The sequence below is a fragment of the Xiphophorus couchianus genome, chromosome 5, assembly GCF_001444195.1.
Source record: "Xiphophorus couchianus chromosome 5, X_couchianus-1.0, whole genome shotgun sequence".
NCBI lineage: Eukaryota > Metazoa > Chordata > Actinopteri > Cyprinodontiformes > Poeciliidae > Xiphophorus > Xiphophorus couchianus.
The window spans coordinates 7,251,471-7,277,485 of record NC_040232.1 but is presented as its reverse complement, the minus strand read 5'-3'; the positions used below and the strand labels follow the sequence as shown (position 1 = coordinate 7,277,485).

Here is a 26,015-nt window from a genome sequence, read left to right as displayed (position 1 = left end):
CTGAGAAAATCTTACATGCCTGGTGCTGGCATCTCTTCTTGTGGACCTCCTCTGATTGCCTGTCAGCAATTCCCTCTCAGCTTAGTGCTCTTTTAAGGTTCCCACTCAGTTCTCAAAAGTGAAATGTTGAACATGGGTCAATACTCATTAAAACCTCAAAGTAATCAAAAAGTAATCAAAAGTAATTAGTTACATTACTTTTTAAAAGTAATCGAAAAAGTTACACTACAATTACATTTTAAACAAGGTAACTTGTAACTGTAACAGATTACATTTTTAAAGTAACTTACCCAACACTGTTTATAAATGGCAAAAGATAAAACAAAAAGAAAATAGTAACAGGAAAGGGGGGAAATGATCAGGAGAGACTGACCTCTAGATCCTCCTGAACACATCTGTAGTGCCTGAAGGTAGTCGAACATGGCTCCCTGTTTTTTGCAGTGTTGATGACGTAGATATAAATGCCGAAGCCCAACAGCGACCCCAGCAGACCAAGTAAATTACTGCAAGCACAGCCACGGAGCTGGGGAGAAAACAAAATAGAACGAGTTGGGTAGTAACTAGTTACATTTACTCAATTACTTGAGTAACTTTTTAGAAAAAAAACTTTTAGGAGTATTTTTGCTACACTGCACTGTTACTTGAGTAATTGTATTATGAAGCATTGCTACTCTTGAGTAATTTCTTAGACTGCTACTTTTTAATTTTACTTGAATAAAAATATGTTTAAATATTTCTACTTCTTACTTGAGTAACATTTCTGGATTCTTTGCCCTCTGAACAAAAAACAAACATGTTTTAACCAAAATGTTTTTATTGAAAAGATTATTTGGAAAATTATTCTTTTGCCTGACTTTGTTAGTTTTTGTTTACCTATATAAACTTTTCATTTTTGTCCTTAAAATACCAAAATTCCTACTTAACTTTGTACTTTGGTGCATCTAATGATGTAATTTCTAAATATTAAATGATTGATAATTTGATCAGTTATTCAGTACTTGAGTAGACTTTTTACCAAATACTTTTTTACTGTTACTTGAGTAATTTCTTGGATGTCTACTTTTTACTTTTACTTGAGTAAAAATATGGTGAAGTAGAGCTACTCCCACATGAGTAAAATGTATAGTTACTCTGGTACAGATAATATTCTAAAATTCTAAAATTTGATTTTATGATGTAGTTTAGTTAATGTTTTTTATACATGCATGAAATTTAGAGTTTTTCTGTGAAAAAGTACATACATATAATAACTTTGTTCAAAATAACTTTTTTCTAATCACCAGTAGTTTGTTTGGGTTCCTCTGGCTGGCCATTGCAAGCGATCCCCCGGCTATAATCTGTAATTCAAACAAAAACACAATGCTTACTTTTAAAAAAAAGTCTAAATCGTTAAATTGATCACTTAATGTCATGGTGGTATTTTATAAAGTCAGCAATTAGTAATTGCTAATTGTTTAAAGCAACATTAAATGGCCTCCAGGATTTAAAATGAGTTTGCTAAACCTTGATACAAGGCAGGCCAAGAATTTCACCATTGATGTACTTACAACAATTCCCAACACCAAAGGCAATATGAAGAAGAACTTTGGCAACATTTGATCACTCTGGATGAGTGAGACACATAGCAGCAGCTGGAAAGCCCCAAGTAGGATGGTCACCACCTACAGACACACACAACTCACTGATAAACTCATTTTATAACACTTACAGTGGAAATAAAAACCAAACTGCCAAGTATCTGAGGTAAGAAAATAAGACCATGATCATTTTTTTAGCTTTTAATGTGACATGTATCCTGCACAATTCAACAAAAATCTGCTTGTGGTGGGGAAAAAATGTGAAACGTCCTGATTGTATACGTGTGCAAATCCTTAAACTAATACTGAGCTGAAGCAGTTCTTGATTGTCCAGTTCGTTCACAGAAGCGTGAACATGAACTCTGGTGCAATTCGAATACATAACGGACCATGGACTGCTCCAAGAGCAGGAAGTGGGCTAAAGCACAGGGCATTCTGGGTAAATACAACCAAAAACAAACGTTCAAGTATAGTGGTAGAGGAAGAATTTTCTCATAGTCTTTTTGAGACAAAAAATTTATTCTGCAACTGCTAAAATCTGATGCTAATCCATTTACGTTTACATTTTATGAAGGAGGAAGTTGCACTGAGTATCTTCAGAAGATACTTAAGAAGATACTGAAGAAGTTGTTTGTTTCCTTCCATAGTTCTAGGTGCAGCGCCCCCTCAGGCGAGGAGGGGAACAGGTTTTTCAAATGGTTAGCTTGATTTGACACAGTGGAGTGTAAAAGAGAACAAATATCGCAATCGAACCGAGTCTACTGTCAGGTGTGAAAACTACCTTACTCTTCACATTTAAAACTCAGCTAGTATTTATTAGAAATTCTTAAAGCTCCTACAGTGTTACTGTCTGACTGTGAGGAGTTTCCTTAAACAGTTTTTGTTCTTTCTTTTTCTGATTTACATAAAAAACATTTAGTTTAGTAATGTCAGTGTTCTCTCATATATTTTCTAATTATCAAAGACTGTCTTTACTGTGTCATTTTAATGCAAAAACACTTTTGTATTATTTTTCTGACTGATGCCTTTGTACAGAGAGGTCACTTTAACCTTTATGACCTCCCTACAAAATATGATTGACACTAAAGTGTGCAAATGAGCAAATTTTAAGCAATCAAGCTTAACTTTATGTATGCTAAATTAACTACAATAATAATTGTGCAGAATGTGTTACATTAAAGGAGCAAAAAAAGGTCACAAAATGGCTAATATTGTTTTTTTAACATCATAAAGAGACATTTAACAGGGAGTTGTCTTTATTTTTAAATTCATACAAAGCTGAACTGATTGTGTTCTTGTCTCACCGCAGCAGTCTCAACGTCAAACCAGGTGGAGAAATGACGCCACATGGATTCAAATGCTGAGTCTTCCCTTTCAGGAGCCATATTACTGTTAACAGAATAAAAAAACCCAGAATTAATAGTGAACGTAACTTCACTTTGTACACATATAAACCGCTGGTGCTTAAAGTACAAAGATAAGAACTCAAATAGTACAGAAATAATAGAAGAATGGAATAGAAATATCTGTTATTGTCCCACAAAGGGAAAATTCAGATTTAACAGCATCAAAATAACAGGAAATTCAGGCCTGTAGATTCACACAATGATAAAAAAGTATAAGAATATATATATATATATTACTGTACAGCAATGGCAAAATTACAACCTAAAATACTGTGCAGTTATCAAAAACAACACACTCTAAATCAAAAGTATGTGCATCATTGTAGGATAATTTTTAAGAAAACATAGATGTTTATGTGTGTGTCCTTGTACATTAAAAACAAGAGACTAGTTACAATTTGTGAAAAATAAAACTGTGCAAACAGAGATGCTTAAATAAAGACAAAAATGTTACTTAAAATGATTAAAACTGCAAATAATGGCAGGGATGTTTTGAATTTATTGGGAAAAAAACAGTAATATTACAAATATCACACCAAACATTATTGGTGTGATGCCAGTGCAGGCTTTTCTATGGATTGTTTGGGAATAAAATAATTTTCAAAATATAATTTCTTGTCAGCTCACTGAATCTCACTTGTAAAATTGACAGTACAGGAGAAAACATCAGATCTGAGTAACATGCTCAATATCAACATGGGGGAAATGACAAGAAGATAATATCTCCAATAAATAGTAATAAACTTTATTTATAAAGGAACAATGTATATAACTAATTGATGTGCTGTACCAAATTACAGCATAAGCTAATTGTCATCTGCAGTCCCATTAATTTCGCAAACTACATAATCAGAATTTTGCACTTTACTATTTCAATTACTTGTGCATTAAGTTACGAAACAACAGAAACAGAAAAAGATTTACAACAAAGAAGCTGGTTGTGTTTTTGAGCTGATGCCTGTTTAATTGTCAACGCTTCTGTTTTCTAAGGATGTTAGCTCAGATTCAGAAGAGTCTGGAACCGACAAAGAGAGAGTAAAAAGGAACTGAGAGTGTCTATTAAGCATGCTATTTCATCAGAACCACATGTCACAATCCTCCAAGGAAACAGAGGAATGCTGTGGGGTAAGAAGCAGATGTGTTGTGACAACAAAGGGAAGTGTGTGTGTGCCTGTGTGTGTGTGAGGGGGACGTGGGGGGCGTGTGTGTGTGACGCTGGGGACTCTGAAATAGTGGAGAAACTGTATTGACAGAAATATCTCAGAAGGTCCGGTGGATGAACTGGGAACATCTTGTTCTAAAGCAGCCGACAAGCAGAACAACCTTTCTATTGTCCTACACTGAAAACCCCCCAAGTATACCAAGTATTTTTGGGTTGGCTTCTAGTGAGAATATGAGGCCTTCAGCTAAAAATGTAACTTTCTAAGCGTTTCCCGTTTGATGCTAGAGGTGTTTTTCCAGAAAGATAAGATTGTGCTTTCTAATTTATTTCCTGTCTGTTTTAATCCAGAGAGTGAATCTGAACATTTAGTTTTGTAAGAACAAGAACTCAAACTCAAAGTATTCCTAATGTATATTTGAATGAAATCATCTGTCATGATGCACTATTACAATCTACTCTATTTATTAGACCCATGTTATTTAAAAAAAAAAAAAGATTGAAAAAAGATAGAGGCAACTCAAAACTGAGGCACCAAGTTCCCGTCTATATGTTTGTTGCCTGGTTTTTCACTGGTATGTAGAAGTGAAACATGCTGACTTCAGGCAACAGAAGAAACATTTTGTGGGTTTTGTCTTGTATTGCTCAAGGCATCAGAACCTGAACTATGTGTTGCCAAACTACACACTGGTAGATTTCAGGATGTTCTGATAAATTGTGCAATACTCCTTCAAAATTAGAAGCATCTGCAGTTTTTCTTTTGCATTTTAAATGACTTGTATTAAAACAATGAAATGCAATTAATCTTTTAGTGTATGCATTTTTGATATATATATAAAAAAAGACATGCACAAAGATGTTGATACGCAGGACCTTGTACAGGCATTTATGTCATTGTTGGTCCTGATGTTTCTGGCACAACTTCACCAGCTCCCAAAGTGCCTGGATTGTTCCAAAAAATGTTAGTTTTTAATTGAAATGCATCTTTCCATCATCACTGCGAAAAACAGTGAAAAATCTCAGTACCTTTTAAATTGTGTTTGCTTTATCTTTTTACAAATCAGCTTTAAGTATTTGTTGGGAAAATAATTTATGCGATTTGTACATAAATTGTATGTAAATAAGATTAGTTACCATAGCTACGCAGATGATTCACATCTCTACTGTACATTACAGGTGAGTCTGAACTGATCCAAGCACTTAATAGATACTTAGCACAAATCAATGCCTGGATGTGACATAACTTTAGTGACGGACTCTGACCCGAACCTTCAGAGTCACATAAAGACAGTTACAAAGTCGGCCTTCTATCACCTGAAAAACATGTACAGGATTAGAGGAATAATGTCCCAGCAAGATGTAGAGAAACTCATCTATATATATTCAGTTGCATTGGTTACTGCAACAGTCTCCTCAGAGGTCTGCCTAAAAAATCCTCCAGCTGCAGCTGATCCAGAACGCTGCTGCTGGTGTTCTGACTAAAACCAGGAAGATAGAGCACATCACCCCAGTTCTGAAGTCCTTACCCTGTAGCTCAGAGTACAGACTTTAATATATTTCTGTTAGTTTATAAATCACTCAACAGCTTAGCACCACAATACATAAAAGATCTGCTGTTGTCATAGCAACCTTCCAGACCTCTCAGGTCTTCTGGTTCTGTTCTGCTCTGCATCCCCAGAACCAGAGCCAAACATGGAGAAGCAGCATTCAGCTTCTTTGCACCACAAATCTGGAACAAACTTCCAGAAAACTGCAAAACAGCCGAAACACTGAGTTCCTTTAAATCCAGACTAAAAACCCAGCTGATTATAGCTGCTTTTGAAACATAATCAATGAAACATTGATCAATAAATTTGACGTGTATTGATGTTTTAATGATGACAGTCATCAAAATGTAATGTTTGTTACTAGTTTTCACAATTTGGTGACTGTACGATTTGTTTATGATGTTTTTGTGATGTAAAGCAATTTGAACTACCTGGTTGCTGAAATGTTTTACACAAATAAACTTGATTGATCGATTGATCAATTTTAAGATACTGTATTCTATCAATTCATTAAGTTCCAAAAAGTTTGACTGTCTAAATACTGTGTTTGTGTGATCTCTGTATCCACTTTCAGTTCTATAGAAAAGAAAATAATAATCTATATATGTTTTATAAGTGCTACCCCACCCTCCCACACAATAAGTCAGATATGGAACAATCCATGACAAACCCTTTATAAATGACACAGATTTATCCTCAAGATCTCATCTCAAGCCTTAGATTTCCAGCTGGACAGCTCTACAGGAAACACTGAAGGAAGTTGTCAAGTGTCTCTACGTATACAATTGGAAAGTGTAGCATGCTTCTGTGCAAACACGGGGAAAATGAATTGATTTCAGAACAACCTGCAGCCTGACAGATGATCATGCACTTAAACAACAAAATCCAGATCTGAAACATATTTACAGTAATCTGTAAGCAGAGGTGGTTACTAACGAACCTTTACTCATTTACATTTACTTGAGTAACTTTTAGAAAAAGATTTTTTTTACTTTTACTTAAAACTGATTCACTACCCACTGTGAGTAATTTCACTGAATGAAAAATAAACATGTTTAAAAATTTCCCAGACACAGACACACACATCTGCAGTTTTTGTTAGTTTCATTAACTTTATATTGAAAGAAATTGATTTTTCTTTTGTCTACTTTTGCACTATGCTATTTTATTAAATTATTTTCATTTTGGTCCATAAAATATTCCACTTAACTTTATATTTTGATTCATCTGATGATGTAATTTTTAAATATTAAATGATTGATAATTTGATCAGTTACTCACTTCAGTAGACTTTCCACCAAATACCTTTTTATTCTTACTTGAGTAATTTCTTGGATGGCTACTTTTTACTTTTACTATAGTAAAAGTATGTTGAAGTATTGCTACACTTGCTCGAGTACATTTTTTGGGTACTTTGTCCATCTCTGGCTGAAAGTATTATGTAGACTGGAGAGGTGGAGAGTAGTCTACATCTGTAACTCTTCATGTTGACATTTTTCATGTCAGCTTCTCGCATGACACAAACAACACCAACATGTGCGTATTTATATTCCTAAAACAGGATTATTTACCTCGACGGAGAGACTCCGGTCTGCAGAAATGATCCGGTTCCTGGTTCCCAGATAAACAGTTCACAGTGAAAAACCCCAACAAGAAACTAATTTGTGGAATGCACAAAACTGGTAGAGGAAACGAAGGAGGGGGAGCTTTACTGGACCTCTCCCACAGACACACACCAGTCTGTCCCTGGTAAACACATTCTCCCTCTCCTCACACACACCCTGCTGGCTCTGAACAGAGAAGTTAGGGAGGCACAGTGTGGAGAGCAGACAGAAAACAGACGGAGAGACCACTGACTGTCCAATACAAGGTAGGAATCACGCATGATGTACTTTTGATTCATCATTAGATTGTAAGTTTGGAGTTTGGTGATTTAACAAATGACCATTAGAAACAACAGAGCAGAACTATGACCTGGAAGCAGCACAGACCACTGTGGTCGTTTAATCAGAGTTCATCTGCTTTTTAAAATCTCTGTCGTGTTTGATTATACGCCTACAGACCCTGCATCAGAAAAACGTTGATAAAAATCAGCGTGCTTCTGGTTTTTATTAAAACACGTCAAAATACGTAGTAGTTAGAATAATGCAACTTAAAAACTTTCTAACTCCAGCCAAACTCAAACAAATTGACCCTAACTCAAATTGTTAAAGCTGTTTCTATAATACTCAGTATAAATCTTACTCTATCCAGGTGTTAAGCAATAGAGCTGGTCAGTTTCAAACTAAGAATGATTATAAAGCTAGCATTTTTCTGCAATTCTTTCTGTAACTTTCTTAAAGCTGCAGTATGTAAGTTTTGTTTTAAAAATAGTGTTTTTTTGTTTTTTTTTTACATATTTGTTGAAAGTGTCTGTATGTCATAACAGTATGATATGAGTCAGATAATCTTTGAAAAAAATGTATCTCTGTCTTCTCCCAGCGCTAACTAGAAACAGCCAATCAGAGCCAGGAGGCGGGTCTTACTGCTGCCAATCACAATCTCTCATCCCCTGCCCCTCCCTCCTTTATTTCTACTAAGCACGGGTTTTCCCCATCAGTAGAGCCTGTTGTGAATGCTAATGCTAGTTGAAGGCGGATAAACAGTTTTCTTGTAACACTAAGTTGTTTTTCCACCATTAGCAAATTTAGCAGCGAGTACATGAAGTTGACTCACAGCGATAAGACCCTCCTACTGGTTCTGACTGGTTGATTTTGGTGGGGAGTGTTGCATTTCTTCAGACATCAATAGTAGCTCAGGGAGGAGATTATCGTTTGACGTCCACACTCCAGACCAATAGGTGGCGGTAAATGCACCTTCAGTTGGTTTAGACTCCCATTAAAACCCAAAAGAACAAGAAGCTACGGCGGAAACGTTGATGTTTCACAGGTTATCTATCTCTTAACAGTCAGGAGATAATGACAGTTTTAACGAATAAAAGGCACATTCTTTATAAAAGTTACATTACGTACTTAAGCCTAAATGCTTTACTTGCGCAGAGCAAGAAAAGCTTTGGATGGTCTGATTAACATTGTGTAACAGCGTTGTTGTCGCCATCAGCAGAAGATGGCCGTGTCTATCTCCAGGGATTTAAGTGTGCAGGTGCTGGACGATCCGAACAAAGTGAAACTGACTGAAAGACAACAGCAGCTGCACGCCGCCATACAGAAGGGCGAGCCCAAATGTCTGGGGGTGAGTATGTTTACGTCTGTTTTCAAGTTTGTGCTAGCCTGGCTAGTAAGCTTCTTAGCGTCGAACTTACATAGGTCACGGGCAAAAGTTCTAATGTGACGTCACACTTCCGCAAACTTTGTAACTGACATCCATCTTGGCAGGCAGTTGATTTGGAGTTGCTATGACAACAATAAACAACCCACAAACTTAGAACTGGATCTCGCCTTCTTCCTACCTTATAAACAGTATAAGTGCGTTACTACTATTACTCAATTACATTTTTTTGAGTTCTCTACCCACCTCTGCGTAATACTAAAATAAATATTGGTGCTATTTATCGTAGTAATTATTGGTGAACAAGCAAAGTTAGCTCAGCTAACAGCTTTTATTTGCAAGCTAAGTCGGACATGTAGCTTACATGTATGATGACTGGCAGAAAAAACAAACAAACAAACCAGCTATCAAAAGATCGGATCCATCCATCAGAAATGACCCAATGGAGTTCATGGTGTTGGGACAGAATCTGAGTAGTTCTAACCAAATTGGATCAGAAACTGGATTGGGTTAGCACTGAAACCGAAAAGGAGCCTCACCGTTCTTCACAGATCCACCATTTTTCTGTTGTGTAATATGCCCTAATACAAAAAACTGTTTTAATCCAATTTTAAAAAGCCGTTATATTCTCTTCTTTTTCAGTTTCCACAGTAATGATTTGTATGTGTTTTCGTTGTGTTTGTACCAGTTGAGCCAAGTGATGCTGGGGCTGATGGTCATAACCTACTCACTGCCTCTACACTTCACTGTACACACTCCTGTTGTCATCTTCGGCGTTCCCTGGTGGACCGGATTAACAGTGAGCTGTTTTGTTTGCGTCTTCTTATGCAGCCATTTTCAATAAATTTGAATATTATTGAAAAAAAAATCAACTGAGTATGTTATGTAGATTATTTACATAGTAGCTGTGTTTACGTTGACTATATAATTGTGCAATTTGACATTTCAAAAATAAATTTGCTTTATGGAAATATGCCTATCTCATAAATTTTAAAGTTGATTAAAAGTTGTTGTGTTAGGGTGAAGTGTTTTTTTTTTTACCCGGCTATATCAAGATGGGTTTATTTTGCAAAACTGCATTGGAAACACTTTTTTGCACAGGATCAACCACAGGATGTTGCCACTGGCATAAACCACGAAGAAGAAAACAGGAACATTTTTAATAACTTAGTGCATGAACAAACTTATTCATGTGTGATTTTAATTGTGTTTCTTATTTAATAGAAATAATAGCTTTTGTGTAATTCTCCTGTTGAAATATTTAATTCAAATAATTAGAAGCTTGTAAAACAATAACTCTTAAGAAATTTAACTTTATCTCATAAGCAGACACCTTTTATATATATTTTTTTACTTTATTTCTTTGTTGTAGCAGACACTTTATATATAAAGTATTATTCTTCTATTTATTTTTCATATGTAAGTTGATATTACTTGATCTTATGTTATTTGTTCGAAATAAATAAAAAAAGAGAAAAAAATACACATACACAAAAAAGCCAGAAACGCTGGAATTGTGAAATTGTGTTTTTCTGATATTTGTAGAACTGTTTTGTGCACATTTATAACAGAAACACAGCTAGATACTGAAGTTTCTGTTAATTAGGACGATCTTTGTGTAAAAGCTGATAAAGTTGAAGTTTTTCACTTTGATTTGCAGCTGGAATGTAATAAATCTACCTGTTTCTGTTCTCAGTTCATTGCAGCAGGTTTGATTGCAGTGACGTTGGATAAACACTTCTCAATGAAGATCGTAAGTCTGCGCCAGGCGTATAAAAACTTGCATGAATTTTAAATGATAACAATATTATTTATGTCATCGTTTATATCATTCTCAATACATATGTTATTTGCATAAATGTTATATTGCAAAATCTTACCAAAAATGTTGTCTAGTTTCTGGTGCAAATATCACAGTACAATTGAAATAAGACAAAAGTAACTTAAAAGTAACTTTTCAGCAAGATACAGTATGTTTGCTTTTAAGTCAATAATTCTTGACTATAGGTAAAGTTTGAGTTCGATTGTCAGATTTTTTTCTTAAAACAGGAAAAGTGTCTTATAAGTAAAAAAATCTGCAATTGGAACTTGAACTTCTCTATCTATAGTCAAGAATTATTGACTTAAAAATAGTTACTTTTAAGTTACTTTTGTCTTATTTCAAGTGAACTGAGATATTTGCTCTAGAAACTAGACAAAAATACTTATGCATCTGTGTTTTTCTTCATCAACATGGTCACGCATTTTCTTTTAACCCTCCTGTTATGTTGCAAATTGACCCGTTTTGAAGTTTAAATTTTTAAAAAAATACTTGGAAGTATTTTTTTTTGCATGAAACTTTTTCTATTTGTCTCAATAGGCGCACTCTACATATAAATTGAAAATTTATTCATTTTACACATTTGCATCCCCCCTGCATCTACTTTTTACATAGATACTGTTCGGGTCAATTTGACCCGGCAGTCAAGTTGAAGGGTAAAAAAGATTAAAAATGTCCAATTCTATGTTTCCTTGCAGCTATGAATCATATTTCACCACACACACACAAACACAACACACCACACACATACATGCACATGTGTGCACCCACACAAGCCCACTTTCTCACTATTCTCTTTACTTCACTAGGAAACTGCGAGAAAGCAGGTGTTCATACAACTTTTGACGGGAATCTTTTCTGTTCCAGTGGACAAACTCCACCCACACTGAGTGACACTCAGCAGAAGTGGAGGAAACATAAATACTCTCTGCATGACTCCTTTATCTTGATTTTAATCAGCCTGAACAGTATGTGTGTCTCAAGTTCAATTATAAAGATCATCCATTGGAAAATAAAAATCAAAATGTAATATAAACATTTTTTCAAAAGATCAATTTCAAGGAAATTATTGTTTTTTTGTGTCTAGGTTTTTTTCAGTGGACATAAAAAATGTAAATTCCATTTTTTATGTCTAAATGAGTAAATCAGTAGGTTGTTGTCATTGATCCTTTATTTGTGAGAAATAAAAAAACATCATTGCACAAATATTGATTGAAATGGTTAGTATTGGAGTTAATAATCAGATACAAAAATATTTTGGAGGAATTTTTTGGTTTCTGACACTATAGCATGATTGAAAACTCCACGGGTCAAATTGACCCACGAACATTATTGCTGTACCCTAGAAACGAACATAACAGGAGGGTTAAATGCACTTTGCTTTTATTTACTTTATGAAATATGTTAGCCATCACAGCCTCGACTGAATCTGAGTCACCAAATCCCAAAGTATTTTCCTAGAAGTTCTAGGATGACCTGATTAGCCGTTTCAGTTTGTGCTTTTCTGATTCCAGCGATATGCAGAAAGTGAATTGTGCTTTTCCAATCCAGGTGCAGGCGTGTTTGGTAACGAGCGTGGCAGCTATGGTGCTGTCAGCGGTGGCTGTGATCATCTACTCTCTGGATTTATACCAACATCAGCTGTCGCTCTGTAAGACGACAGAGCCCTTCCCATATCACTCAGACGGGCCCGGCTGTTGGGACGAAATCAACACCACGGTTGGTGTCTGCTTCTATTTATGTCACCATGTTGAGAATTTCCTTTGTGATTTAGTTCAATTTTTCATATCTGATGTATAATTACTTGTCAGGTGTGTTTGTAAGTCTTGTTTTAAAGTTTTTAAACTTTTTAAAATGCATATGAAGGCCATTGGGTAGTAACTCTGCTATGGCCAGAGTTACTACCCGACTCTGGCCATAGCAGAGTCGGGTAGTAACTAGTTACATTTAGTTGAGTAACTTTCAGGAGTACTTTTTACTTTTGCTTAAGTAATTCTATTATAAAGTATTTCTACTCTTACTTGAGTAAAATTTCTGGATTCTCTACCCACTGAGTAACTTTGATATATGAACAAACATGTTTTAACCAAAAATTCACACCTGCAGTTTTCGTTAAAGTTTCATATATTTATATGGAAAAAATTGATTTAAATAATATTTATTTTGCCTGATTATGTTATTTATAGGAAATATTTTCGAAATATATGGTTGTTAAAGTACAACATTTTCACATAATTTTATTTTTTGATCCATCTGATGATGTAATTTTTAAATATTAAATTATTGATATTTTGATCTGTTACTCATTACTTCAGTAGACCTTTTACTAAATATGTTTTTACTTTAGTAAGTTACTTTTACTTTTAAAATACGTGGAAGCAGTGCTATTATCACTTGGGCATAGATTCTCTGCTAACAAATCATTAGGTTGCCACTTTAAAGATGTGGAAAACACCACTAAAATAATTCAGGAAGACATTCTAGAAATAATAGGAACAAATGAAATATAATGTTTAGAGAACTCTCACTGTTTCTGCATCAGTGTAAGCCAGACTGTGCTTTAAAAAAAGAAACTGCATTACAGAAATGTATTTTCTGTTCTTTATTTCCTACAACAGAAATTCTCCAAGGGATTAAAGTCATCTCTGCTTTTCTTCACGTTGGCGCAGGCAGTCATCTCTGCCGTGTTCTGCTGGCTTCTCTACAGGCAGAGAAACATCTTTGCACAATATGCAGTAAGTAGTTTTATTTTGGTTATAATTTGTATTTGTATATTCTGTTTGTCTGCTAACATATAGTTGTTAGCAGACAAACAGGTCTGTAGGGTAATTGGGATGGTAATTTTTTTTAAATCAATCTTAGAAGGGAAAAAGTGCAATATCATATCCCACTTAAGATACTTCGTACAGAATAATTTCAGGTTGAAATACATTTTGATTTCTGTTAAAATAAATTCATATGCAGTTTTTATAAATGTATTCTCATCAACTCTTTCAATATCAACACCATTCTCTCATGAAATATGAATATTTGCAAAGAAACTTCCAAATTTCTAGATCTTTTTAAAATTTTAATACAATTCTGGACATTTGTGGACTAAATGAAACTATTTCACTATCAATTGCTTGTCTTCACAATAAAGCAACCAGTGGTGTATCAAGGTTTTCAAATGTATGCGTAATTGCTCTCTAGTCTCATTGACTAGAGAGCCATTGTACCTCAAAAATGTAATAATGTTACCTGAAATGCAAAAAAGCATTTATATTTGTTTGGTTATTTAAGTATTATTAGGCTACAAAAATGAAGTGTATTGTTTTCCATTGTGTTTTTCTTAAATTCCTGGAGTATTTTTTTAATACTCCTCATCACGTTTGGCCAGCTGGTTTTACGCTGCAGGTGCTACTCTTACCTTCCAGAAACCACTTGCTGCAGTCTTTTTGGTTGTGCAGGAGGCTCCACTACTGCTTTTCAAAGATGTATGGTTGGATAATTACACATCTTTTTGCAGCCATTTTCACGTAAGAGTGTAAACGTTGAGTTGGGGGGGCGTGGCCATTTGTAATTAAAGTGACAGAAGCCCTAAAATGGCTCATTCAAACAACATTATTTTATTTATTGTAATCCTTGTGGTTTTGCAAGTGCAAATGTTAACTCTCTCTCTCTTCCTGTCCTTGCAGACCATTGATTCACCTTCTTCCAGCCACAATGAAATAAAATAATGGACGGAAAGTGAAGCTGATACAATTGTCCAAATGTAAATGTTCTTGCGTTTTCTTGTGCCCACAAATGACTTTACAAGTTTTCTTGATCACTTTGATCTGCTTAAGGAAACTGAAATCCTCTGTTTTCTGTGTCTCTTTTTTTTCCTCACCTTTTTGTGAAACGTTTAACACAGATGTCTCAAACTAAACTGTTTTAGCGATATATCAACCAAAAGAAATCATCTGTTTCTGTTAGAAATTACCAAGAGAAGCATGAGAATCAACAATCGGTATTTCTTTTACTGTAATAAATTTGTTACTTTCTTAATTTCTTATTCTCTGGTTTTATTTTTGGTTTACTTTTACAGTATTCTCTGTATTTCAGTTTTCAGTCACAGTTTGAAAAAATGTCATGGAGTCAATAAAATTGGAATCAAAGCATTTATGACTGGAACAGATATTTTGAGGGAAGGAATATTTGGCGTGTATCTTCTGTAGAAGGTGCATTGAGTGTTTTGTATGTTTTTTTTAACTTCTATTTGAGTCTCTACTGCTAAAAAAGCTCAGCTGCTTGGAAAAAAAAACAAGCAGCTGGTTTTTGGCAATAACTTAATGTTTTTTGGTGCCTGGAAAATGAGCTGTTTCAAAAATCCTTGTGAATGTAAATCAGCAGCACTGTCTGTTACCTAGCAATCCCAGCAGAGACCAGCCCGTTACCTAGCAACCCCAGCTGAGTTCCAACACTATAGCATAATGGATCACCTTTAAATATTTTTGGCAAACAAAATGTGTCACGTTTTTTTAGGCCTCTGTGTTTGCTGTTTTGAAAATCTTGTATCTTCTACCTGCTCCTTTTTGAACAACTTATGTAAAATTGCATGTCAATGTGCTTGACAATCTGTTTTATTTTTACATTTCTTATTTTGCTTTTTGTCTACTTGAAATAACTAAAATAATAATAATAATAATTACAAGTCTCAGTGTGTTATTGTTTCAGCAAATTGCTGTTTTTAGATTCAACTAAGGTTGAATCTTCAACCTTAGTCTGCAACTTGGGAGCGTGCCCACACTCTGGAAGACATCCTGCATCATTCCTGTCCCTAAGAAGAGCAGGCCCAGTGAGCTGAATGACTTCAGACTGGTGGCACTGGCATGACATCTGATGAAGACTCTAGAGAGGCTCTGCCTTAACCACCTCAGGTACAGGACGCTGAAGACCCCCTGCAGTTTGCCTACAGGGCAGAGGTTGGAGTGGAGGATGCCATCGTCCACCTCCTACATCGAGCCCACTCGCACCTGGACCAGGTGTCACGTCTCACACTGTGGTCAGCAACATTGGAGCCCCGCAGGGGACGGTGCTGTCACCCATCCTCTTCACCCTGTACACCTCAGACTTCTGCTATAACTCTGAAATGTGTCATGTTCAGAAGTACGCTGATGACACTGCCATCACGGGGTGCATCAAGGACAGCAAAGAAGTACAGGAGCCTGGTGAAGGACTTTGTTGTCTGGTGCCATAGAAACGGCCTACATCTAAACACTTCCAAGACAAAGGAACTGGTCATTGACTTCAGGAGGGACAGAGGCAGTCCACGACCAGTTCTGATAGGAGGGCAGGAGGTGGAGGTCGTGCAGACCTATAAATATCTTGGCTTGGCTGGACAGCAAGCTGGACTGGACAAGCAACACCAAGCAGCTTTATAAGAAGGATCAGACCAGGATGTACTGCCTGAGGAGGCTGAGGTCCTTTAACATCTGTGGAAAGCTGCTGGGGTTGTTTTACCATTCTGTTGTCGCCAGCATCCTGTTATATGCTGTGGTGGAAGCATCTCTAAGGCAGACCTTTCCAAACTGGAGAAGCAAATCAGCAGGGGCAGCTCAGTGGTTGGCACAAGGCTGGACTGGCTGGCAGCAGTGGCAGAGAGGAGAACATTACAGAAACTTGAGGCTATTATGGACAGCACCAGCCACCCTCTGCACACTGTCATCAGCAGCCAGGAAGGCAGATTCAGAGGGAGACTGCTTCCTCCAAAATGCAGGACCAACAATGATTATTCATTTACTAAATCAACAGTTGATTAATCTGGTTAATTGTTTCCGCTGTAGTGTAGTGTAGTGTAGTAAATGAAGGTCCGGTGTGATTAGCCTGACGGATGTGGGAGGGGTATGGGGGTGGAGGGTCAGAGATTTATCCTCCTGAAAATGGCTGTCCTAATCCGTTCTTAGAGGATAGAGGCTTAGTTGGTCCTCAGTGTAGAAAGAGTGCAGGAAACCTTATAAACAATCTGGACGATCCAGCGATCCAGACTGTGGAATAATTTAATTTATACATTCCTCTCTGGGTCACCAGCTGCTGAATGATTTGAAGGAGCCTCAATGCTTTAACTGAGTATTTCATTGGAGTTGGATTTGCCTTTTTTTTAAAATAATTTTACATTTAATTTATTTGCTGAATCAACGGTAGAGAAAATGAAGGACCGACTGGCCCAGCTGAAGGAGGTACGTAAATCTTTATTAAGATTCAAAATGAGCAGAGAGACACTTGTAGAATGCACAGACATGCCTCTGATTCACTTTAAAACATTAGTTAGTTAAAATGAAACTAAACCTGCTGTTTTAAGCTTTTTGATCATTTCTGTTTCCTCGTCTTCTTAGTTTTTCAGACATTATACAGTTGAGTGGTATTTACATACACCGAATAAAAAGACACACATTTTTTTCTACGTCTGAAGTTAAATCTGACCAAACCTTTTTTTGTTTTATGTTAGTGAGAATTACCAAAATTACTTTCTATTTCCTAATAGAAATATTTTCTATTTCCATTTGTGTGCATCTGCAAACTGCAATCTGGCTTTTTATTTATTTTTTTATGTGTTGAAGTAATGTCTTCCTCACTGGGTGGCTTTTCAGTCCAGTTTGACTGTGGATAATGACTCTGCCCAGCTTCAGCTGAATCTTCACAAGGTATTTTGATTTTGGACCAAAAATATAATCTCTGGGACACAGAAGCCGTCTCCTTTCTGAGTGGTCTGATGGTCGGACATTCCCATCATGTCTATATTTGCAGTGTTTGATCAGGGAAGCGTCACAATTAACCATCTGTAAATTGTTCCAAAGGATGAACCACATGCAATATTCTCTTCTTATTTTGGCTGATTTCTTTTGACCTTCCCATCATGTCAAACAGTAAAGTGGTGTGTTTAAAGTCTAACCTTAAAAAACACCAACAGGTGTTTCTCCAATTAACTCATATGTGTAGGTTAACCTATTGGAAACTTGAGGAAGGAAACCCAAAAGGTTTGGCCCAAATTACACTGTTTAAAAGACAATTGCACTTTATACTGATTACATATATGTAAACTTTTGAATTCAAGAAAAGTTACAACAAAAATCTAAAAAAGAATATCCTCGTCAAGTTTTCTGACCTGTGACTAGCATTTAGGTCATATAAATAATTTGGGTAATTCTAACTGACTTCAAAAATGAAAGTCTTGGTCAGATTTAACTTCAGACAATGTGTAATAAATACATAAATTCCAATCTGATGGTAGAAATTAATTAATAAAATGGATCTGAGATTTATTCTCATGAAAATAGTAAGTAAATATCTTACTCTGCATACAAGGCAGTTGAAAAATAAAAAATCAAAAGCAGAATTTAGTGTTTAATCTCAGAATTTGGACTTCTTCTCAGATTTTGAACTTTAATCTTAAAATTCTCACCTTAATCTCATAATTTAGACTTTTTTCTCTGAATACTAACTTTAATCATTTCAGATTAAATAGTAAATCTGAGATTAAAGTTTGAATTCTGAAAGAAAAGTTGTTTTTTTGTGACTTTAACCATCTTCCGTAAGGTTGTTTGTGCTTTCCGTAGAGGAATTTAATCTTCCCGCTTTTCAAACATGTTCTGAACAGAAGAGTGATCCTGGTGGTGACGACATCCAGGTTCCCGTGGAAAATGAGGCTTTCATGGACGACTTCTTTGCACAGGTACTCTCTTTCTCTCTTCCTGTCTTCATCTTTGCACAGTCATCAGCTCAGGTGTGTGTGTGTGTGTGTTTCATCATTCTCTGGTGTGTGTGTGTTTTATCATTCTCTGGTGTGTGTGTGTTTCATCATTCTCTGGTGTGTGTGTGTTTTATCATTCTCTGGTGTGTGTGCGTTTGTTTCAGATTGAAGATATTCGCACCAGCATTGACAAAATCGATGAGAGCGTGACAGAGATTAAAAAACTCTACTCCTCCGTCTTGTCGGCCCCCACGCCTGACCAAAGTAACTTTTTCCAAAGCTCAGAATGCTTTAATTAATTATCTGTAACTAAACCTTTTTCATCTGTTTTTAACTTTGAACTCAGAAACACAGGATGATGTTGAAACTCTCACCAATGAGATAAAAAAGTCAGCCAACAACGCAAGAAACAAGCTGAAGAGTCAGTATTTATGCTTCCATTTTACTTGTTATTGCTGATATATTTTAGTATGTTTCAGGTTGTTGTAAATAAATTTTTCTCAACCTTGTGCGTGTGTGCGCACGCACGCGCCTCTGTGTGTCAGGTATTGAGCGACAACTTGAGTCAAACACAGATGAAAGGGCCTCTGCAGACCTCAGGATACGCAAGTCACAGGTCAGACAATGATAATCTGACTTTTCACAGTCAATCTATCGTAAACATTCAGGGTTATGTAACATTTTGTCCAAGAAATACTTTCCTATTTATGTTATTTGAACGCCTCCTGACATAAAACATAAACTATAAGGACTGTACTCCCCTATCTTCTCATACAACAATAACACATGGACTATCCTCACACACACACACATCACGGACTGTTTTCTTCACACACACATACAACCTGTAAATTTTATCTGCCATTATTTATCTATAATCCATTCCCTAACATTCTTGTATATTCTGTATATTCTGTATAATCTGTGCATATAGCTCCCATATTTATATTTATACACAATATCTACAGTATATCTCTTGCTATAACCCCTTATAGTCCATACATACATAGTCTTGTACATCTGTAAATAAATATTTATATCTCGTAGAGCACTTCTGGATAGATGCAAACTACATCTCGTTGCTTGTACTTGTGACAGTGCAATGACAATAAAGTTGAATTCTATTCTATTCTATTTATACATTATCTACTGCAGTTATTACATTTACAGAGACTTTCTTTACTGTTGCTATGTAAATGTTACTTTATTAACTTAGCAATCAGTTATAGAAATGTTTTTTTGTTGATAGCTCAAATATTATTACCTTATTGGCATCCATCCATCCGTCCATCCATCCATACAGACAGACAGACAGACAGACAGACAGACAGATAGATAGATAGATAGATAGATAGATAAATATGTTCTGACCTTAATTATGAAAAGAAAAAACAGGAAGTAAACTAAAATGCAGAGATTTAAAATCACAGAAGCTCTTTGCGCTGACAGAGCAAAAAGAAAATTATAAAAAAATAAAATACGGTCTCCATTTTTTTCCCTACAGCATGCAATACTGGCTAAAAAGTTTGTTGAGGTTATGACAAAATACAACGAGGCTCAAGTTGACTTCAGGGATAAGAGCAAAGGACGAATTGCCCGGCAGCTTGAGATCAGTAAGTACTCAATATAAAGTCTGTATTTTTTATTGTTTGTTTACTATCAATGTTGCAGATTTGTTGCTGTTGTTGTGCTTTTTGGAAGAAAAATATTTTGTCACCTTCCTAAAATAATGTCATAAGTCATTTTTATGTCAAAAGTGATTTTGCAAAAAATAATAATAATAAAAAAATAATTAAAGAATTTTTTTTTAAAGTGCAAGTTCTATGACAAAGGTTGTTGTTTTAAATCTATCCATTGTCTATAACATTTACTTCCTGCACAAAATAGATTAAATACAAAATTATCTCCATTAAGTCATTAAATGTGATATCTGATTTTAAGAGCAATAAATTACCTTCTATCTGTTGATACAGACACAAAATGTGAGAATTTAAAAAAAAATAAAATAAAAAAACTCAAATAATAGGGGTAAAAACCTCATTTTGAAGTTGTTAACCTGCTGATTTAAAGTCAATTAAGGGAAAACTGTTCAACTCTAATCTCTAGCCTGTTTTTCTATGTATTAATAAACTGATAAAGCCGGTGATCTGATATAATGGGTTTTATTGAAATAATCAGTAACAGTAAACATCCTAGTTTCTGTTTTTTGTCGTATTTTTGGACTGAGATCATTTTCCTTCAGTATATTTTAATGTATCCCATCAGGATTAGCTTGAAAGTTGAAGTTCAGTGAAGTTATAACAATGTAATAAGATCAGATTCAGTAACATTATAGTAATAATCCCTTCTGAGCATGCTCTATGAAGTGACTTTCTATAGAAATAAAACATAAACAAATAGAAGGCAGAAAGTTAAGTTAGCTTTAAGTAACCTTATGTTAAATTTTTTTAAACAAAACTGTTTTTCTTTGTAGCGGGGAAAAAAACAACTGATGAGGAACTGGAGGAGATGCTAGAGGGGGGAAATTCAGCTGTCTTCACTGCAGGGGTAAGATCTCAATATAATACCAGTCAGTTATTTACAACAAGAGGTAAATAATTGACATGTCACTCGAAAAACACCAAAATGGTGATGCTGAGTGTTGAGGTACTCCCTACAAACAAAGCACAAATAAAAAATGGAAAACTGTGGATTTATTTTGTGATTCACCATCTAATGTTAAGGATCGCAAAATTACAAAAACCCATGGGGATTCTGCTTGTTATTAAGCCAGCAAAATATTTATTATTCTTTGTTTCTGTCTCCTTCTGCAGATCACAGAGTCCAAGATTAACCAGCAGGCCCTGAACGAGATCGAGGCCCGTCACAAAGACATCATGAGGCTGGAAAGCAGCATCAAGGAGCTTCATGACATGTTTGTTGATATCGCCATGCTGGTGGAAAATCAGGTAAACATGGAAACCAAGACATAATCAAATAATCAATTCTCTTTATTTTACCTACCATTAATAAGCCTTACAATGGCCTCTAGTCTATTGGTAGTATTGAACTGAGCGACTGAAATCGTTTTCCAAAGTTGTTTTTACCAGCTTATTCACGGCTTCTACATGTTCGAGTTGAGCTAATTTGTCTGTGAATGTAACACGGCGGTATTTACAGAAGCTGGAAACAGTTAGCTTAGAAACCGACCCGAACCTCCTGCCTCCTGACGTGTTGATCAAATTACCGATTTTGCCTGAATTCACACCACACGATTTATATCAGTACGTCATAAACAGCGTTTCTGGAGAAGCCTTAAAAACTTACAAAAGATGAGATGCTAACCTAGCATTTTCCATACATGCTAGGCTACATGACGGTGGGGCAATGTTTCCATGGTTACTGGTTACTAATGGTTAGACAGTACCTTCTCCATAATGATATTTTAAATACTTTTCTAATTATACTTATCTATGAAGTTTACAAACATTTATCTTCTTACCTTGGAAAAAGTACAAGGTTTTGCTGCAAATCCGCAGACACACCGAGGGCTGACACCCTCGTCTCCATCACCGCCGTATCTTTCCGCGTTAAAAGTTACACAATAAAATGACAGGTTTTGTTTTTCACCATTGTCTGTTTGTGCAGCCGACCGCGCAGCACCCTGTGACCATTTTTACTGCGAAATCAACTAAATAAAAGCGATATTAGGCTACCAGATGTGCGTTTTTTGACAGGCTTTACAGGAGCGCATAGGCTGTTTTGACGTCAGTCATGGCGGAACAGGCCGAGTTTCAAAAAGAGTGACGTCATGCGCAAAGAACAAATTTCTGTTGTATTCAAGTCAACAGAAATACAAAATCTCATGATTGTGTTTTTTATTATTATTATTAGTATTATTGTATGAGTTAATAGAAGAAAATTAATTTTATAAGCGCATAATAAGAATATAATAATCACATGAATTTCCAATAATAAACAATGATATGTGTAGTTTGACAAGAAAATAAAGTTAATTTAATCAATTACAAGCATTCCAGTTTTATGCTGGTTATCAAACAAAGCAGTCAGTTGACTTATTATCGAGTCTTGCTGTTCGTTCTCCTTTCACAGGGCGGGATGATAGACAGAATTGAAAGCAACATGGATCAGTCGGTGGGGTTCGTTGAGAGGGCAGTGGCAGACACCAAGAAGGCTGCCAAGTTCCAGCAGGAAGCGCGCCGGGTGAGTTTAATATCCACAGAGTTCAATCTTTTCCTCATTAGAAACTGTAAGCAGAAAACAATCAGATAATTGATGACAGCTGGAGTTTACTGCTGAGTTGGAATAAAGTCACTATGGGGGTCAAGGAGGCTTCAGTTGGTTGATATTAAGGTTTTTTTTCTCAACATCATGAAGTTTTTATGAAGTTTATGAGTAAAAAAGTCCATAGAAAAGCCTAGATGCAGTATATTCTTACCCTGGCTTTGTAGAGTACATCTCAAAATCTGTATAATTCTTGTTTTCAGACCCTGTAGATCAGGGGCGTCAAATTCATTTTGATTTTGGGTCAAATCAAGATGAAGAATGTTCTTAAAGGGCAGGCTGTGCCAGAGCTGGATCTTATTTTTAAAGATCCAGCTCTTTTGGTTTGGTCCTGCATATGTGCTGACTCTTAAACTGCCTGTTCATTTAGTGTCATTGACAGTCTTTTTTATACCAAGTATAAAAAGACGTAATATACTTTCAAAATTTCATTCTTTTTTTTATTCTTCAAAGCTGTTAAAAATATAAATAAATTCTTAAAATTAAACAATATTGAACATCTTTTCAGTCCCTCCAGGATTTCGTGATCGTTTTTGTGATAAAATTGATAAAATAATATTTAAGCATACTGTTATCTTGACAGTTCTATTTATGTGTCACCTTAGAGTCTAGAGGGCCACATAAAAAGCTACAGCGGGCCGGATTTGGCCCCCCGGTCTGAAGTTTGACATGTGCTGTAGCCTGGGATCCCCTTTGCAAACCTACAGGCAATACTACCAAATATGTAAAGAAAGGTCAACAATTAAATAACTATTATTACACTAATTAACTATAAATGCTGCCTCACACCTTCTGGTATTAGACGGCCATGTGTTCTGTGGCGGAATATTTTATTGTCAGATGATATATTAAAATGTATTAACCCCATTCTTCTTTCTCCAGAAACAAATGATGATCTTCTGCTGCTGCGTGATTCTGGCCCTCATCCTCGGCTCGTTTCTCTACAGTTTCATCAAATAGTGGAGCCGAGTCTGGAAACAGAAAAGAACTGTTCAAATGTGACCATGGATTCTGTTCAGTGTCGTGTGGATCTGTGTCAAGATAGAAAGAAACAAACAACTTATTTTGAAAAAGATTCTGTTTTCAGTGTAAGCTTATGGCAACACTACAAACAACATTTCAGTGCAGTTTGAACATCCATAGTTAAATAAATGGAAATATAGTCAGAGAAAAGCCTAATTTCTGCCAAAACCTAAATGTTTTTCAAAGGTTTTTTGGGGGACAGTTTCTACATAGTTAACATTTCATCTACATTTGAAAAATTCCTTAGTCGTATAAAGTACAATCTGTCTGTGATTGTGTTTTATTGTGTACAACACAATAAAAATAGCATTATGTTGAACTTCTATAAAATATTTGAGTTCTCTTAAGAAAGCAGAAATCAGCTTTTTCAATTTAATTTCAATTCAACAAGCAAAAATCTGCAGAGCTATGAAAAAGAATCAGCTAAAATTAATTAGTTCATTAATTTATTTTAATTACATAGATTTAATCCATGAAAAACTTTAATTAACCATTTAATGGCTTTTTTTTTGGTATGCCTGTAAGTCAGGTGCTCAAGCGACATCCGCAAAAAGCGATGGATGATGCAGATGCTTCTCTTGGCTCACTGTAGGTTAATTTTTGCTCCAAAAACTGCTGGAAAAGACTATTGTTGTGTTCAGGATGTGCAAACAGAAGTTATTCTATCATCAAAGCTATTCATGTATAACATAGCATCTCAATCCTAAACATTTTGCAGCAGCGCAGACGTCTCCAATGCTGACGTCGGCATCCATGTTTCTGTAGAAATATTTTTTCAAATAAGTTGCAAGGATGATCAGAAGTTTCTGAAAAAACTGAATGTTGATTGGATATAATGGCACTTTGCACCAATCTGATGGTTGAATAACTTAAATAATAAACTAAAAGCAACAAATATATTTGCTGTTGAAGTCATATGTTTCCTTATTCAATAACTTAGCAGCAAAGAGGGTTTTTGAATTGAAAATTATGCTTGTTTTGTTGATATAATTTAAATTTAAATTACATTTATTGCAATCAATTAATTACAGACTCTACTTGGAAGCATACTGTGGCAATACTTATGCTATTTACTGCAGTTAATGAAATAATTTATATTACATGGATAACAACTATTTAAATTTTTTTAGTTTGTTTAATATGAGCACACTGCAAAAACACAAAATCTTACCAAGAAGTTTTAGTTTAATTTCCAGTGCAAATGTCTTAGTACACTTGAAATAAGACAAAACTAGCTTAAAACTATTTTTTCAGCAATAAATATGTGCTTGTTTATGTCAATAATTTCTTAATATTGCACAAAAAAAGTACTAATTCCCCTGGCAGATTATTTCACCTTTTTGCCATGTTTTTAGTGAAATAATCTGCCAATGGAACTAGAACGTTTTCATCATTAATACGGGAATATTTTTTAAGATCCTTTATTATACTGAAAAGTCACTCAGGAGGTAGTTTTCTCTTATTTAAAGTGTATTAAGGTATTTGCACTGGAAATTAGACCAAAACGTCTTGGTAAGATTTTGCATTTTTGTAATGCACTTAGTGGGTGAGCGACAATTATAATGTATAAAATGAAAATAATTCTAATTTAGACTGTGTTCATATTTTTAAATATTCAGGGTTTTTTTTTTCTTAGATGACTGTGACATTGCCTTGAGGCTCTTTTTTTAACAGCTATAATTTCTTGTTTTGTGTGTTTTTATTACAAAGCTGTGTATATGACATAATTTTTTAAAGTTTATTTTATAGTGCTTAACACTGCTTCTTAAGAATGTTTATGACTGCCCACTTGGTGGTGATGACTGACTTGTTTATGTTAAGATCTGACCATTTTGAGCTGCATGTTAGGGAGAAGCTAAGCTTTTCTGAAGCGTGAAACAAGCCTTAATGGACTGGCAACCTGTTCAGGTTCGAGCCCATTCCCATGACAGCCTATTTACATAATAAAAAACAAATTAAAGTAGCTTATTTGATGTAAAATGTACATAGTGAAGCATATTGGGCATTATTCAACATTCATCTCGGGTCTAATTAACTTTGGCTGTTCAGTAATTTTGTTTTTATTGAAGTTTTTTTTAGATTTTTGCAACACAATTGTAATTTTTGTGTAATTGTTAAGCAGTACGAGTTGTATCTTGTACTGCTGTAGTGTAGGATAATAAACTAAAATTTATTTGTTTCTGTTTTATAGATTTGTCAATTTTCTTCACAAATAAAATATA

General features: G+C 35.2%; 2 protein-coding genes and 1 long non-coding RNA gene across 4 annotated transcripts; 2 read left to right on the top strand and 1 right to left on the bottom strand.

Annotated features, from left to right (window-relative positions):
• The first annotated feature begins 7,425 nt into the window (after positions 1-7,425).
• Positions 7,426-14,917, top strand: tmem176 (transmembrane protein 176). 2 transcript variants are annotated; one of them, XM_028018974.1, is made up of 7 exons: positions 7,426-7,559; positions 8,792-8,920; positions 9,645-9,755; positions 10,653-10,709; positions 12,327-12,494; positions 13,394-13,510; positions 14,453-14,917. In XM_028018974.1, the coding sequence occupies exons 2-7, from the start codon at positions 8,795-8,797 to the stop codon at positions 14,492-14,494; spliced, it is 621 nt and encodes a 206-aa protein (XP_027874775.1). In that variant the 5' UTR covers positions 7,426-7,559; positions 8,792-8,794; the 3' UTR covers positions 14,495-14,917. The 2 variants fall into 2 exon arrangements, with proteins under 2 accessions (XP_027874775.1, XP_027874776.1); XM_028018975.1 differs by having other exon boundaries at positions 7,447-7,559; positions 8,789-8,920.
• On the bottom strand, positions 14,666-15,444 carry LOC114145420 (uncharacterized). Its single transcript, XR_003595682.1, has 2 exons — positions 15,194-15,444; positions 14,666-15,162 (listed from the first exon to the last, which is right to left on the bottom strand). It is a non-coding gene; the product is annotated as an uncharacterized LOC114145420 (long non-coding RNA).
• A 2,903-nt stretch (positions 15,445-18,347) lies between these two features.
• Positions 18,348-24,893, top strand: stx3a (syntaxin 3a). Its single transcript, XM_028018973.1, has 9 exons — positions 18,348-18,468; positions 18,651-18,750; positions 18,833-18,907; positions 19,032-19,102; positions 19,991-20,099; positions 20,960-21,033; positions 21,300-21,434; positions 22,579-22,689; positions 23,653-24,893. The coding sequence occupies exons 1-9, from the start codon at positions 18,448-18,450 to the stop codon at positions 23,728-23,730; spliced, it is 774 nt and encodes a 257-aa protein (XP_027874774.1). The 5' UTR covers positions 18,348-18,447; the 3' UTR covers positions 23,731-24,893.
• The last annotated feature ends 1,122 nt before the right edge of the window (positions 24,894-26,015 follow it).